Source organism: Ascidia mentula, chromosome 2, assembly GCF_947561715.1.
Source record: "Ascidia mentula chromosome 2, kaAscMent1.1, whole genome shotgun sequence".
NCBI lineage: Eukaryota > Metazoa > Chordata > Ascidiacea > Phlebobranchia > Ascidiidae > Ascidia > Ascidia mentula.
This window is the reverse complement of record NC_138567.1, coordinates 16,025,575-16,042,281: the sequence shown is the minus strand read 5'-3', so window position 1 is coordinate 16,042,281 and position 16,707 is coordinate 16,025,575. Positions and strand designations below refer to the sequence as shown.

The following is a 16,707-nucleotide window of genomic DNA, read 5'->3' as shown; positions in this document are numbered from 1 at the left end:
TCTCAGATCCAAAAACCTGTAGTTTTTAAATAAAAATGTCTGCAGCTGCTCCAGGTGTTGGCTTTACAGCAAGAAGTCGACCAAGCAGCCATTTAAAATCGTATTTAAATGCTGGAATTGGACGTCATGTTGTGCAACTTAAACGAATTACCCTGAAGTTTTGCGAAAATGGAAACAAAAGTCGTTTCACAAGACTTTTTGTAGAGAATAAACTGGTGGATTTTGCTCGCAATCACCCTACTGTTGTAGTGTACACTATGCCCAAGATTGACTCCACGCCAAGTGTCTGTGCTGAGTTTTTAAATGGTCGAGAGGAGATTCATGAATTGGGTCAGAAAGAACCTGATGAAATACTCAGGATGTTTGAAACCTTGACAAACAGATCAGGACTACCACTTATGAGAATAAAAAAAGACTGGCATACTGGTTTCCCATCCATTCAGGGACAATGGCATCCTTTCACTAACAAACGGGATTATAACATAAGAGAGCCAATTGACTTTAAAGTAAAATTATGGGACTCGTGGACACCAACAGATAACCCCTGGGGAAAATATTACAGAGCTGATGAGGTGAAAAAGCTTTCAGAGAGGCCAAAGCTTACATTCAAAGAAAAATCAGAATTGCCACTTGGAAAATGGGGACCTCCTTTGCCTCCATTATATTGAGAAATATTACATATGATAATTTTGTAGGTTTCTTAAACATGCAAAATATTGGATTTGTTGGATTGTGCTCAAAACAACCATTTGTGGGCATACAAAGTTGCAGAGCATTTTTTCATTGTTTCACTGAACTGTATTGTTTGTTTTAAATCTGTAATGTAAAATTTGCAGGCATGGAAACTAGTAGTGGCACAGGTGGTTTATTTCCTGCCAAACTTATCAAGGATTATGTATGGCTGATTCATACAAGTGCTGTGGGCTTTTACCTTTTTTTGACTGCTGGAGTGTTGTACTCCTGCATTTATGTGGCATATCCAGAACTATTTTTGACCCCGGAGGAAAAATATGCAAATATCATTTACCTGTTCTATATTCTCTGCAACATGATGGGGAATTTCTTTCTTGGAAGTATCACTGACAGTTCTTTCAAAACAGGTATTTTTTTGTGTATTGTTATAAAAATGTTATTATTGCAATTCTATAGTGCTTTAGTTGAGGTTGTTTTAACACACTTTCTGGAAAAATATGTGTAGAACTTTTATATTTATACTATGAAGATAAAAATAGTTATCGAAAACATTCCTGGATCTATGCGTGAACCAAAGCGCCCTGACAGGCTCATAGTCGCATCAGCAGTTTCTGTGTACGGCTGAAAATAGTGTTTAAAACAGACAGCTCTGTACATATGTTTTTTGTCAGAAAAGTGTATTTCACCTAAAATAGCATCTTTTCATTATCTATAATGCTTGTTTGTTTTTATTGACAGGTTATGTCCTGACAGAACCACCAAAAACTTGGATGTTTTGCACAAAATGCAACCAACACATTCCACCTCGTGCTCACCACTGTGTTGTTTGCCAAAAATGTGTCCTGAAGCAGGATCATCATTGCTTTTTCTTTTGTCGTTGTGTTGGTCTCCGAAATCAAAAATACTTTATTCCATACACGTAAGTGAAATGCTGCTGTTTTTTAAAGCCACAATTTTTTAGGAACTGACCTTACAGTGAAACTTAAAGCAGGTTTTAATAATTGACATTGAAGCTGCTCTGTAGCATGGCTTCATTAGTGATAATTATGCCACACAGAAAATGGTTTATTTTTTTCATGTTTGTGTCATTACAAAAGAGATGGGTAATGAGTACATTTGTACCCGAAGTATTTTTTTTATTTTTCAGGTTGTATGTTGCACTTGGTTCCTTTCATGCATTGAAGATCATTTTCACGTACTTAAATGCAAATTATGTGCAATTTGAATGGTCATTTTACTGCATTTTTTCATATCTTTTTCCTGGGCCGCTGTACAACTGGTACTGGGGATATGGAGATGTTACGTTTGGGAAACTTGTTTGTATTTTTACTCTCTATGGCTGCTTCTCAACCAGCTCCGGATGCACATTTTTATTTTTAGGTGAAATGTTTTTGGTTGCGAGGGGTCAAACTCCATATGAATTTAGCAGAGGTACAAAACAATATTCCCATGGTGTCTTAAACAATTACAGACGCGTGTTCGGTAATCTCGTGCCTTTAAACTTCCTATTTCCTTTGCCAAATAACTCAAAAGAGGAAAAAGCACCCTGGGGTGAACCCACATTTTATAGAAGCATCTGATGCTGGTTGCTGCTGTAGTTGATTTATTGTAATATTATATCCTTTTTGTAGTGAGCTTGACAAATCTTTTATCCATCATTGTTACTTTGAATTTGAAGCCTGTTAAAGCTTTCCTTGTTTTCATCAAATAGTGAAGAATTTTTATGCAAAATTTTATCGTATTCATCAATTTATTTGCCTAAAATATCAAAAATATAAATCTTCGGCACTACACAAGAATCCAGTGTTTTTAGAGACATGAAAAACAATTGAAATTAGAATGAAGGTAAAACAGTGATTCATATGAACTTGCAGCTAGATACAGTGCAGTGAAAAGTGTATAAAAGATCTTCACAGTTGCAACAGCATTTCTGAAACTACCTAAAAAAAATGTTGAATTTTTAGTGTTAGTTTTAAGCTTTAACAGGGAAAATAAGCTGCAATTCTCATATTTACAAACACACTATTTCTATTTTAATATGCATAGTCTTTAGTTAAAAAGAGTGTACAGATCCTGCAAAGGGCCTTCAATAAATCTTTATGTTCATATTTTAGCTCACACATTTGAATGTGTAGTTTTGGTATATTTTAAATGTGTATAGAAGCAGAACTTATACAGTCGTAGAACCTTATTTTTGAAACTGTCAAAAATTCTCACAACAAAAGATTTGTGACCACCTTAGCTTTACTTCCAATATTTCCACTCCGTTTTCCCAGTCTTTCCACAATCTCCGTCATGGACAAAAGCTTGGAATAAACAGGGGGAATGCTCCTATTAAAATATTCACATGTTGGGTATGGGTTTACAGTTTGTATCACACTTTGCAATGGCCATACAAGCTCTGTTCCAACTCCTGGCCATGTTTTTGTTTTGATACACCCCGTAATTCATTGTACCAACGTTTAATCACAGTTCTCAGGAAATTCAGGCAGACAATGATGTAACTAAATTTGAAGAGGAAATTAATTAGGAAATCTTTTTTATTACAATACAAAGCCTAGTTTACTCCTCGTATTTTTTTCCAAGTAGATGTTCAATTGCTGGCATAAGTTCGAGGCAAACACCAAGGTTAACAAATTGTTTGTTGGATTTTTCATCTTCGTCAATGCTAAAAAAACATGACCGTCAAAAATTATAACGTTACTAAATAAATGTTTACTTAATGCATTTTTGCAATAGACCATATCATTACAGTGGATAAATACATGCCCTACATACTGTATTATAACAGATACTATTTTTTAACTTTACCGTTTGGTGATAAATGGAAGCACGTCTATGTACAACCCATCATCTTTCATTCGTAGTAAATAGGCCACTAATTGTGTTACGTCTCTCTTCTTCCAAAAAGTTAAAGCAGCATTTAGTCGGAGTGAACGGTTTTCCAAAACACTTATCATTGCATCGTGGCCATCTGTGAGCTGAAAGAAACTCATTTTTTTCAAATGACAAAATGATTTACAGCATAAATGAGCATTAACCTACCCTTTTTACGCTAAGATTGACGTTTGCCATTATAAAGAGAATTGCTTTGCGGTACAAGAAATTGCTTACATTGCTTCTCTTTTCAACAAGTTAAAATATGTTTTACATGACACATGAAGCAATGTATTTACGGCGCAATTTTTTGCGCTAATATTAATCATGCATAACGGTTGACCTTTCACATTAAACAGCTGATTGTTAATCCGTTACCACTTAATTCAATTTTGTAACATGAAAAATGCTTGGATGTGTACAGCCATGGTTACAAATTTATAGTATGTTATACATTTTACAATACTATATTTCTTTACACTCATGTGCACTTTCATCGCTAGTAATATGTTTTAACATGTTTGTACAGTTGTGGAAAAAATGTGTCAGTGTATACAACACACAGGTTGGATCATGCTGTGCGTTTGTCGCAAAATTATTGTACGCAACCTTTTTTTGCAATACATTGCAATGATTACAGGCACTCGTGGACACAAATGTGACCTCTATGTTTTGCATGCAGAAATTGTTTGGTTAACCATGTAAACTGTTTCACCATCCACAACACATGCAGCTTTAGCTTCCTGGTCTACTGGTCTTTACTATTGTTTTAGAAATTGGATAGTAACATGGCTTTATCTGGTACAGAAGAAGAGTTGGAAGAGGTATTGCACTCTATTTGTTTGCTTTAATACTACCTACAGTTCTGCACCAAACCGAAAACTTATTTGTCAAGTTTTTAATACACTAAAATTTTATTTGTTCACCTTTATCTTGGTTATAACAAAAATATATATGTTTTTTTTTAGCTTGATGCAGAAGAGTACAAAATTCCAGAAGTTCCATTGCCAACTTTGGAAAGTATATTAGATGAGGTTTGTGCCTTGTATACCTGTGTTAAAAACATTTATTTAACATGAAGCCAGGTCAACTCTCTAGGACAAATTTTATCAGACATATTTTTTGCAGTCTGAGTCAGATGATGATCCATTAATTTCTTTGGATGAAAATATCTCAGGCAGTTCAAATTCACTTTTGAAAGGTCAAGTAAAACCTGATCTGTTGGTGTGGTTGATTTTAATGAAGTTTTTTGTGCTTTAGACTTGGATGCTAGTTTTCCAAACAGGCACCAAGCAGAACTTGAAGTTCTCAAGTCTTGGGAAACGACATCTATTGCAAGCAACGAAAACAAAAGAACAAGGTTTGAAGGAATGTGGTTGTTACCTTAAAGTAAAAGTATTCATGGGCATATCCAGGAAATTGTAAGAATTCACAACCCCAATAATGAAATATTGGAAGAATAGGGAATTCTTCCAAATGTTAGTAGACCTCCCCATCAAACTAGATATGCACCTGAAAGTATTCATTAGAAACAGAAATAGATTGAAAACACATGGAAGTTTTTGTATTAGGTATACAGATTGTGACAATTATCAAAATATTTTGTCGTCTTTTTAAATTTATGCTCATTTAAAAGCTCATGTATAGCTCATTTTCTATAAATATATATAAAAATATATAAAATGTATATATATTTACAGCAAATTTGTAAAAATGAATTGCAGGGACAAAGGTGACGAAGAGAAGCATGGGTGTGTTTTATCAATTGAAGCAATGCAAAGTTTATCTGGGCAAATGTTGTCAGCCATGGACCGAGTAAATGCCGGAAGACCAACCACTTTGGTAAGTGTTACTTCTTGGGTTTAAATTCCTTTTCACTTTCAAAAAAATTGCCGTACTTGGTAATTTTGTGCAATATACTATTACATACATACTTTATGATTTTCAGGCTGTTTCAACTTTAGTTGCAATTGGAACAGCTCATGGATTGGTTTTAGTTTTCAGTAAGTTTGTTGTTATAAAACCATGTCAGTATACTTTGTTACATGTTTTGTATGCATATATGTAGTCTGCATTATGTATATGAATTGGTGGCATATTGAGCTAATAGTGTGCAATGTTTTTAACAACACATGTTATGTCCATATTTATCTTGGATAGATTCAAATCAAGCTATGCAGTATTGTCTCGGCAATGTTCAGATTGGTGCAAAATATGGGTCTGTCAGTGCACTTGCATTCAACATGGACTGCACTCGCCTCCTGGTTGGATATGCTAAAGGACAGGTATGGCTTAGTACATTCATATTCATACTCTATATTATTACATGTTAAAGCAAAACACATCAAAGTTCATATGCATAAAATAAGTGAATTGGTTTAAAACCTAATCAAAAATCCTAATTGACCGAATTGAAAGCATTGTGAACTACGGACCGTGTCATGAAGTAAAAGAAAACTTTTGAGATATGTTTGTAGATATTAATGTATGACGTCACTTCAGGAAAACTGTTACGAACAATTTCTGATGCTCACCCACCTGGCTCTGCTGTCCTGCATGTTAGGGTAATGCATAGTTGTGTCACACACCACTGCTTGATAATAAACTTGTTTGGTTTTAGTTTACAGATGACCCAACTATAGCTGTATGCAATGATAGTGGTGGGTCTGTTTTTGAGTTGAATTTCAGGTAATGATAATGCAAATCATATTTTTTGTGAAAAAATTACTTACAAAACAAAAAGATTTATCTCAAAGAAAATATTTATTTATACTATTGGATGACAGGGTTTTAAAAATATTATTGTTCCTGCAGACGTGTGATGGGAGTGAGATCATGTGAATCGCGATGTCTTTTTTCTGGAAGGTATGCGATACTTGTTGTGTTTTCCTGCTAGATGTAAATTTAAAATCCATTCTTGGTTGCTGCAACAAGATTTATTATACATATATGTGTGTTTAGTTAAATTTTCGAATGTGGTAATTACTGAATAATTGTTTGCTTATGTTTCAGTCGTGGTGAAGTGTGTATTCTGGAATGTCTGCATTTGACAAAAAGTATCGCTGATCATCCACTCCGAGATCGCCACATACTGGCCATGGGCACATTATCAAAGGTACGTATTGGTCTTAACTCTACTGATTTTGTGATGTTTGTGGTCTTTTTTGCAGGTGCTGGTTGTTGTTCTCAGACCTCAGATCAAGGTTTTATTCGCACATAAACTTTCGGTAAATTTGTGTACATTTTAAATGTATCTGTACATTAGTTTTCATATTCACCAATTGTTTACCCTCTCAGCTTGTTAACCCCATTTTTCTCTTTGCAAGTCCACAAATATTATGTTGCTGCCAGGCATATTGTATTTTAGTTAATCATGTTTAATCGTGACAAAGAAGAGCATATTTGCAATTTCAATTGTTGGAATCAATCTTTTGTTGTTCAATGGTTAAATGCTCACTAAAGTTTATGTTTTGTGATTTCATGTCAAACAATCTGTTTACATAATATCTGCTGTTATTTTTCTCAAAACATTATATGTTTACCTTGTGCTTAATACAAGTAACCTTTTTTCAGTCAAATCCCACTTCTGCCCCTCTGTTGGCATGGCAACTGGCAGTATTTCATGGTGACACATTCCGCTCCATTGACCCCATCCTTACCTTCGGCAGAGGTGACGTGGTTTACTTTTTCCAGGTAGAACAAGCTTGATAATAAATGTGAGAATTTTTGCAAATTGAACTTTTTTTTTGAATGTAGCTTAAATGTGAAGGATGGGATACAGTTAATTTTGTGCATCTTCGTACAATGAACCTCACATACAAACTCATCAATATGGCGGTAAGTTTTTATATGCCTGTATGTTAGTAATGAGAATTCCCATCTTATGTGGTCTAACTTTAACTGCCCGAGATTGTTTTATGCAATGATATGCAGTATAGTTTTGGCTTTAGTTACGGCCTTGGTTATGACTGTAAAACACAAAAAAAAATATCTTTAATTTTCACCGTTAATTTTTGTTATACAGTGGTTAAACTCTAGAACGATTTTGCTTGTGGACATTCGGGAAAGAGCTCATGTTGTCGATGTTGATTCACAAACTGGACTTCAAACTAGATCATTAGATGAAGTGCAGCTTGTTTATAATAGTGCAACATTCAAGTCCATTGCTAATGGTGGAAATGTCAGTGTTGCTTTAGTGAGTACCTCATTAATATTGTGGTAGGCTGGCCGGTTGTGCAATTCGTATTTTTTAGTTTTTTATAACCACCAACTATCTTTAATTACAGCAACACCTGTCTGCTGTCACCTTAGTTGCTTTGTGATTATTGATGTTGTTATGATTAAAGCTGTTTTCCAATTTGTAATAAAGATCAATAAATAAAACAAAAAAACCTCCTAAACCAAACTATTAAAAATGATGTCTTAATTAGTGTGAATTTAAATATAACCACTATAGAAAATTGGACGTTTTGCTCTTTACATAGGCTGCAGTTGGTGAGCATGCTTGCTACCAATCGGTGGTGCTTTTCGGGGGAAAAATTTATTTTCTTGGTATGGAAACTGTAATGGTAGCAACAATGAATAACTGGAAACAGAGAATCGACATTGCTCGAACAGTTGGACACAAGGAGGCGCTAAAATTAGCTTTGACATTTTATGATGGAAGTGCAAAGGCAGTGGTTGGTAAGTGATTCTGTTATTTGATAAAACACCAAACAACATTTTTTTATTCTGTTGTTATTAATATTTGATTTTTGTGTTCAGGTTTGCCGGCTGATCAAAATGAAAGAAAGAGCTTGATTGGGGAAGTGGTAAGTTTTGAAAGTATTTGGACCAGTTTTGTGCTTTGTTCATATTAAACTTTACAGATATCCCAACTTTACCCAGGGTATTTGAAATTATATTGTTGGAGATGGTTTTTTACAGTTTACGTTGTGTGGTGTAAAATAAACCAATTGCACATAGTTCACATAGAGGACTCGGAAAAGGGATATTGACCCATTCTTCAAAATTTAAATTGGTCAAATTCAATTCTTATATTTATTCAGATGCAAGATATTTTGGTTGAGTATGTTGATTTAGCCATGACCAAACTCTGTCCGGACAGCGGAAAGCTACAGGTACGATTTATCTGTTTTCCAATAAATCCGCTGTATTTGTTCATCTAAGAACAACCATGCGTTATAGGACTTTTTGTCCATCAATGAAGTGATTGATTACGTTGACTAAAGTTTGTTTGGCTAACTGTTTATGAAGTGTTGTTACCAAATTTCGTTTTTCAGTGTGCACATGCTTTAATTGCAATAAAAAACATTCTTTTTTTTTAGGTTTTAATCAACTTTTATAGAAACGTTGTTCCAATATGTGTTGATCATTGTCTGCTTATAGACCGAGTTGATGTCTTGTTCGGGAGGTAATTCATCTTAAAATCTTCATCCTTTTTGTCATACTCAGTTGTACCTTTGTATTCAGGATTTACGAACGATTCCGAGCTGACTGCATAGCACATGGTGCCTTCCTGGAATGTCTTGAACCCTACGTACTCAACGACAGCCTCAAGTCCATGAGCCCCCAAGTTATGAAAGATTTTGTCGAACATTACCAAGCAAAAAGTATGTAAAATATAGGTGGACAGTTGTATGAAAACGTCGCAATCACCTAAATTAATCAATTTTTTATAAACATATAATCTGTTATATATGTTTTTAATTTCATGTAAACATGTTTTTATTACAGATATGTTAAGTAACGTTGAAAACTGTCTTGTTCATCTTAGTCTGGAAAACATCGACCTTCACCAGGTAAAACATGAAGGCTTTCATGAGAAAAGATACCTTTCCTCATTTGTTTGTGCTTTTAAAAGATGTCCTCAACCGATGATTACACCTAACTTGAATCAAAAAAAAATAATTATAACCTATACGACATGTCCTTGTATATTACTTTTTGTCCCTGTAAAATTGTTATATGTTGCAGGTGACAAACCTGTTTGTAAAATTTGGACAATATTGAAGTATCAAAACTAATTTGTTGTATCTGATGTTTACGAAAATTATGAACTTGCCTCGGTTGTAGAATGTTGTATTTCAAACCAAGCGCCGTGTTCAGGTTCTTCATTTATGCTGGGCACATGGTCTCTATGACGCAATAATCAGCATTCACAATCGTGGAATGAAGGATTTTGTCGGGCCATTGTGTGAGTTGTTACTTCTATTGCAGTCAGCGTTGGATGCGTCGCCTATTCTCAGCGGTAAGAACAGATACCCCTAGTTTTTTAGTGTGTAGGTTTTGAAATTGAGGCTAATTTGGGAATTTTGGAAACTAGGTTTTAATCAAAATATTTCCGGGTTTGTTTGTTATAAAGCAATAACATTTCGCATATAGTGTAGAAAAATTGTTTTTTTATGTGTGGGTACCAGTTGTGGCATGTAACTTTAAACCAGATTATGACACTTAATTTTTTATTACAATGCAGCAACAAGGCTCGGTTTGTTGTCAGTTGATTTGATATTTTAGAAAAAAACGACGTACTTCATATAAACCAGTATTTTATTCAAAAAAAATCTTGCGGCAATTTGATGTCGTAATCGTAAAGACAAGTCAATGTAAGATTCTAACCCTAGTATTACATAGTTTCCTATTTAATCATTTTTAATATCAAGAATTGCAAGAATCAAAACTACGTTTCGTCAATGTCTTTCTTAACTTTTACAAACCTGCAACATGTTTACACTTCAGGTTTTCCTGTGTTTCAGATAAAATGACGAATCTTGGTAACAAGTTATTGGTGTATGTAAGTTGTGGATTGGCTGGAGTGGCCTATCCACATGGAGTGACAGACACAGAAACATCAGATCTTGTTAAACAACAGGTATGATATCATTATACACAAACCAATCAATGCCTCTAAATGATTATCCGTGATGGAATTTGTGTTTTGCCAAATACAAAGTTTTTTTTTCCGTTTATTACGGATTATGATCCGGGTTTTGTTGCATTGCACAATGTTATTGGCTTGTGGGGAAATGTTTAAACAGAACCAAAGTCATGGTCACCAATTTATTATGTTGTTATATTACGCTGAGTTTTATTATGCCGATGCTTCTGTGGCGCCCATTGGATAGGATTCGAAATATTGCATAATCATTATTGAATCACTATCATCGTATAGCATGTAAGCTAGTAATTAATAATGTTGTTTTTGGCCAAACACGTCCATATCAAGTGAAATAAACAAATATTTTTCTCAGATTTTCGACTGTCTCGTGAAACCAACCATGCGTGAACACGGACTTCAAGGGTTGTACCCAGTCATGCGTATCCTACTTCAGTTCTCAACCAAAGAATTTCTCAACGTTTTGTCTCTGGTATAACTTTTCCCGTATTTAGTCCAAGGTCTAAGGCTTCAACATTAACTGTCGATTTTGAATCGCTATCCTATCACGTCCGATAGTTATTGATTGTCAAAAAAGTTCATATTGTGACGTTTTAAGAGTGTAGGCATCGTTATCTTTGGCTCTGGTACATGTGCATGTACATTGTGCTTACCTGCAGTGTTTGCGCGTAAAATGCACATTCAAATTAATATTTTCCGTAGGTTTATGTGAACGACATTCCAATTTCGAGAATGTAGTGTTTGGTGAATAACCACATACTGACGTAATCATGTAATATTCCCACTTCGTTTTTCAGTCGTTTTCGGAACCTGGTTACGGAGAGGTTGAAGGATTTTCGAAAATTCAAAACTTTGTGGACGTTTTGCTGCGAATCATGCTCGAAGATGAGGGATTTTCGGTAATGTGACGTTATTCTCACGTTTTTCGCTTCAAACTTTATAAATAATTTGGTTTATTACCTGGATAGAGCGTTTAATAGACCAATGCTGTGTTTTTTTTTGTTTTTTTTACCACACCGGGATTCGAACCAAGGATATCCTGGCCACGAATCCCGATCAGGTTTTTTTCTTGGTATATGGAATATTTTTCCATTAACGTACAATTTATGCACCCCATCTAGCGGCTATTGTCTTTTTTCAGCCCGACCAAGTGGGGTCGCTGTTCACTTTCCTGGCTCGTCAATCAGCACGACAAGATTCACGGTTACAATTGAATGAAACTTTGAAGAAACAAGTGGTGGAATATCTGACGACACCTGGAGATCACGCAACCGACCATGAAGAAAGACAGCAGGTAGAATTAAATGCAGGTCTCACCTTTGTTACGGAGATAATGGTATCAATGGGCGGATTTCTTAAAAATGTTGTTTTTCGCGGGACACATATACATTTTGGTCGCTTAGTTAATCAACTTCTTGTTTTAACGTAGAAAGCAACGGTTTTGAATAGATAACTACTTTGTCACACTAAAAGCTTTTTTAGGAAAATCTGAAATATTCTGAATTTAAAAAAAATCTTATGTTTTTAATAAACGTTCAGGCATTGGTGGAATTACTCAACTACGGTATGTTGGAAGACAGCGACACCACGCGGATGATCTACCTTGCCGAGCGTGCTTCGTTTTTCAGAGTTTTGCGGTTACTCCACGCCCAGAAACGTAGATTTGAACTCGTGTTCATCGCCCACCTTAAAGATCCAGCACAAAAGGTTGTTAGTTGGTTCAATCTTAAAATAGCAGAAAAAAGAATTTCTTACAATAGTTAAACGTTCTTTATACACTGTGACGACCTAAAACTCATGTCTGTGATTTGCTACAAAGCGTACAGTTGTATTAGCAAAAGAAAGTAGTAGTAAAAAACAGTATTATGGACTTTTGCGATTAGTTTCAAGAAGAAAAATAATATAAATGTGATTTAATTTAATAGTCTGTTCTTCTGGCGTAATAAAAACGTAACTTTATTAACCGACGTTACCTTGGTGTAATGAGGAAGCCCAGATAAAATAGCAGGCGGAACGTCGGTTAATAAAGTTACGTTTTTATTGTGCCAGAAGAACAGACTATTAAATTACAATATGCCTGGCAGCAACAGAAACAATATATAAATGTGATTTGGTTGCATTTCGTCAGCAAATAATCATACTCCAGGCGTTTAAAACCATTTATTTTCACATATTATTACATGTTTTTTGTTTGTTAGGAATCAGTTTTCAGTTACATTCCACAAATCCTCGACGATCCTTCAAACAGCGAATCTGAGAAGAATCGTTTAAAGGCGACAGTTGTTGATCACATCAAGGTACACGTTTCAATATTTGAGTTAATTTTTTCAAGTGCGAACTTTTTGTGTAGGAATTGGTGTCAATTGATGGCTCGAAAGCCGCCCAACTTTTCACAACGGTGCTTCAGGGAACAATTCACGCCATTTCCGAGAAACTGCAGGTACCTCTCCAGTATTTTATCCCAACAAAACTTTTGTTTGTGTGGGTTTAAATCTAAACACCAATTGTAATTTTCGCAAAATTTTCACAATATTTCCATTTTACTGTTTTTCGAAAGCTTTTTGCAAAGAACCCATGTTAAATTGCAAATGCCTGTTATTTTTGTTAAGGACGAACCGTTCGTTCTCTTCACGTTTCTACGAGGATTATTTCGACCGACCCAGCAAGAGAATACTGATTTCATCATGGTTTCTTACTTTGGTGCGCTTTCCACATTTTTTTTCTTATATATTGAACAGAATTTATGCTTCGTCGTTTTTTTGCCTGCCATAACATATAGTTATTGCTAAAAAGGTATCAATATGTTTTATACTCAAATTCAATTTGTGTCGTTTTAAAACCCATTGCTTAAGGTTTCTTAACTTTCAGATTTTTCGTAATAGGTTTAAATGCAGTATAGTTGCTTAAAGTAAGTCAATGTTGAGAAACATTATCTTAAAAGGAGAGAGCGAGGAACCCGCTCCCCAACACCCTACAGACCCGGAAACATGCGAACTCTACCTATCCCTTATGTGCCAATTCAAGCGTGACGAGGTACTCGCATTCGTGCAGGATTGTGACACTGTGAGGCGCCCCAGAGCACTTGAGGTAACATCACGTGGTTCAATAAAATGTATGGGTATAAACTGTTGCTAAAATATAATTTGTGATCAAGTGAAAGACGATGAAGTCTGAACACCATGGGTGGTTTTTCGTTCTGTTTGACATTTCGTGTTGTGTCAGATTGTAAAACGTAATCGAGTTGATGACGCAACGGCCTTCCTGCTCGAAGAATGCGGTGACGTCACAGCGGCATTCAACATTTTAATTGCTTCGTCACGTGAAAAACTGAAAAGATTGGAAATTGAAGAAAGTTAGTTGACATTCAGATATTTGCAGGAAAAAGTGACTAAAAAAATACCTATCGACCAAAATTTCTTGTTTTCAAAAAAGAAATCAAACGTATTTTTTTTTCTACGCTATTTTTTGGTTACTGTTTAAACTTAAAAGCATCTATAGCTATTGTTTATGGCGGACCGTTTTGGTACAAATAACATTTGGTTGAAAGATGACACACAGACCCTTGAGGACGAAGTGACGTCATCCATCGATTACGTCATCCGTCTTCTGCAGCGCAACTCCAGTCGATTATTGGAGAAGCAACGAGAGGTAAACAAAAGTTTTTGTTGGATTTTTCTTGCGCAAACGTTCAACATTGATTGTGGTTTTTCTATCGAGAACAAATTTATTTATGCTTTAATGAATGCAACGCTTTTTTGCAAGTGGGTTCGATGGTTGTGATACTAAAATGAGCTTGTGTGTTTCTAAATATTTGAATTTTAACTAAAAATTTTCAACCATTGAAACCTCTTTCAGAAACTTTGGTTTTCTCTGCTCGACGTAGTTCTGCAACCACAACGCGACGCCGCTGACCAAGGAACCGCGGGCGTTGCCAAGGAACTTGCACGTCACGTGTTGACCTCCATGATTGGTCATATGACCTTGCCCGCAGTTTTACAAAAAATAATACAGGTTTGAAATTGGTCTTACATAAACAACCAAACTTGAATAAGCCTCAGTCGGAACGTTCAAGTAGTTGACATCACATTTCATAACATAAGCAATGTTCCCAGCACTAAATATTGAGTGTTTTGTACCGAAATTTGAAATTAGCCGTGAGCTGCTTTTGCATAAAACCCAATTTGTTTGTCTTGCAAAGGTCGTTTGATATTTATGTTTACAATATGTATTTGGCCAATTTATAGGCATCATCTATTTGAAAAAGCGATACTCGTGATGCCTGTAAGTAGGCGATTCGAATATGAGATGCGACCTTGTAAGACAGTTGAGGTTTCGACTCTGGTTTTATACAAGATATGTTGAAGGAAATTGTTAACAAGCCTTTGTTGGTCGTAAAGTTAAAAGGATCGACGAAAATGAAAACTTTGTTCAGTTTTGTTAAAGTTTATAGATATCAAAACCTCAACATTTAAATGTACTTTCTTCCACGAACACAATTAGGATCCCGCATACAAAAGTGGGAAATTCGGTGAAATTCGCAATTTGCTTCTGGGAATGTTGGAAACTTATCAGTACGAACGAACGTTACTTGACACGACTTTAAACCTCCTTGCAAGGTTTGTATGTGGAAATATTTTTCTACTTTTTAATTGTGCTTCTGAAGTTTTTAATAAAATATTAGGAAAGAATTTTGGCCCACGTATTTGGCATGGTGTCAGCTTAACATGTCGTTCAAAGCATGTATAAGTAAATATTATGCAGAAAATGTTCAAGAAATATAACAACTCCTGCATGAATCGACCGATTGTAACATTTTAAAAATACATTTGTAACCGATTTTTCTGTCATTAGTTTTAACTCGCTGTAAAAATACTGGATACTATTTAAAAAAATGTGCAAAGAATATTTTGAAACACTTTCGTTGCTTGAATGAAATGTACATTTAGAGATCGCCACAAGTCGTTGTGCAGCCTCAGGAAGAATATTACACGTGGAATCGCCCCCAGATCCCAATTATGCACTTTATGCAGGAAGTCTGTGATTCGATCGGTAAAGAATCAGGAAGAACAAAAACTTCTCGTTTTCAGGTTGGACAAAAGTTTGTTATTTTGTTAAAATCAGGAAATTCGTTTTTCTCTTTAAACCACATGTTCAGGTTTTCATTTCTATTATTAAAATTTAAGCAAGCAGAATTTTTAGTGTAACATGGCATCATGAGCAAATAGAAATAGTAAGTGAAAATTAACACTTTACACTCAGCGAAGGAAGCATTTTTTTGCTGGTTTGTTGACGCGAATTTTAGTTAGTCGAAAAAATTTTTTTGGCGTTTGCAAAAACTTATGCAATATTTGCATTTGCATAAAGAACAAAGAAAATATGTCTAGTTAAATTGCTTCACCAATGTTAAAATTTTTTTCAGTTGCGGTTCAGTTTATCACAAATCCTGTTTACTGCAACAACTTGGCTCCGCTGCGCCGCCACGTGTTGACACCGACCGTCGAAGTTACGAAAGTTTTTCTCGAAAATCTGATCGTAAAGAAGATTTACTCTTTGCATTTAAGCACAAAGACGACGAAACGGTAGGAAATTGTTGAACCTTTTTTTTTATCAAGGCTGAAAACGAAGCTGTCACCTGTTATGTCCCTGTTTAATACAATGGACATTTCTGATTTAGTTCTGGCAATTTTGAAACAAAACAACTTTTTTTGGCAATTTTGAAACATAACAACTTTTTTCTGAAATTTTAAATCATAACAACTTGATGTTTCAGCCGGAAAACACACATTTGTCAAAAACACGAACAACCAGCTTCCAGCAAAACAACGGTGGTAGAAAATTTAAACTTAACGTCAGGTCGCCTGCTATTGAATTCTGACGTCATAATACGATGGATTGACCCCCAAGTCCCTTAAAAAGATCTGGTTTCCGTTTACAAGTTGTATCTCATTCTTTTGTGCCACATTTTCGTACTGATTTTTATTTGACGCCACAGTATGTTGATTTTTTACTTATATGTTTGAGTGCAATCAGTTGAGTGCAGTAAAGTGTAACAAATTATCATCAACAATTTTGTTCTAATTCTTCAAAAGCGTCCAATACAGTCCACACCGGTCTGGAAAATCAGCTATGAGTGCAGTCTCTGGACAAGTTGTACTAAAATATTGTCTGATACATACAGATTCAAGATAAGCTTTGGTAAGCACTGCAGAATGTATTGACATTTTGAACCGAATCTTACACCT

At 35.2% G+C, this 16,707-nt stretch overlaps 4 protein-coding genes across 5 annotated transcripts; 3 read left to right on the top strand and 1 right to left on the bottom strand.

Moving 5' to 3' along the window:
* Window positions 1-10: 10 nt before the first annotated feature.
* LOC145890457 (large ribosomal subunit protein mL43-like) lies at window positions 11-835 on the top strand. Its single transcript, XM_082981535.1, has one exon. It carries the CDS (start codon window positions 36-38, stop codon window positions 666-668), a length of 633 nt encoding a protein of 210 aa, XP_082837661.1. The 5' UTR covers window positions 11-35; the 3' UTR covers window positions 669-835.
* LOC145890454 (putative palmitoyltransferase ZDHHC24) lies at window positions 719-2,289 on the top strand. Of its 2 annotated transcripts, XM_082981533.1 has the most exons (4): window positions 719-1,100; window positions 1,432-1,612; window positions 1,841-2,013; window positions 2,074-2,289. In XM_082981533.1, exons 1-4 carry the CDS (start codon window positions 839-841, stop codon window positions 2,271-2,273), a joined length of 816 nt encoding a protein of 271 aa, XP_082837659.1. In that variant the 5' UTR covers window positions 719-838; the 3' UTR covers window positions 2,274-2,289. The 2 variants fall into 2 exon arrangements, with proteins under 2 accessions (XP_082837659.1, XP_082837658.1); XM_082981532.1 differs by having other exon boundaries at window positions 1,841-2,289.
* Window positions 2,290-2,493: 204 nt separating this feature from the next.
* LOC145890458 (KATNB1-like protein 1) lies at window positions 2,494-3,876 on the bottom strand. Its single transcript, XM_082981537.1, has 6 exons — window positions 3,739-3,876; window positions 3,505-3,674; window positions 3,260-3,361; window positions 3,090-3,197; window positions 2,931-3,024; window positions 2,494-2,633 (listed from the first exon to the last, which is right to left on the bottom strand). The coding sequence occupies exons 1-6, from the start codon at window positions 3,766-3,768 to the stop codon at window positions 2,604-2,606; spliced, it is 534 nt and encodes a 177-aa protein (XP_082837663.1). The 5' UTR covers window positions 3,769-3,876; the 3' UTR covers window positions 2,494-2,603.
* A 376-nt stretch (window positions 3,877-4,252) lies between these two features.
* LOC145890424 (vacuolar protein sorting-associated protein 8 homolog) lies at window positions 4,253-16,546 on the top strand. The gene is made up of 38 exons (XM_082981465.1): window positions 4,253-4,394; window positions 4,539-4,604; window positions 4,699-4,771; window positions 4,831-4,930; window positions 5,295-5,412; window positions 5,519-5,573; window positions 5,731-5,855; window positions 6,048-6,134; window positions 6,191-6,258; window positions 6,385-6,435; window positions 6,583-6,685; window positions 6,741-6,797; window positions 7,144-7,263; window positions 7,327-7,407; window positions 7,595-7,765; window positions 8,055-8,253; window positions 8,335-8,381; window positions 8,619-8,690; window positions 8,898-8,983; window positions 9,043-9,182; window positions 9,307-9,371; window positions 9,679-9,820; window positions 10,326-10,441; window positions 10,821-10,937; window positions 11,263-11,364; window positions 11,607-11,759; window positions 12,005-12,172; window positions 12,664-12,762; window positions 12,816-12,905; window positions 13,075-13,165; window positions 13,407-13,552; window positions 13,688-13,817; window positions 14,013-14,113; window positions 14,321-14,476; window positions 14,966-15,081; window positions 15,412-15,552; window positions 15,885-16,044; window positions 16,236-16,546. The coding sequence occupies exons 1-38, from the start codon at window positions 4,359-4,361 to the stop codon at window positions 16,338-16,340; spliced, it is 4,053 nt and encodes a 1,350-aa protein (XP_082837591.1). The 5' UTR covers window positions 4,253-4,358; the 3' UTR covers window positions 16,341-16,546.
* The last annotated feature ends 161 nt before the right edge of the window (window positions 16,547-16,707 follow it).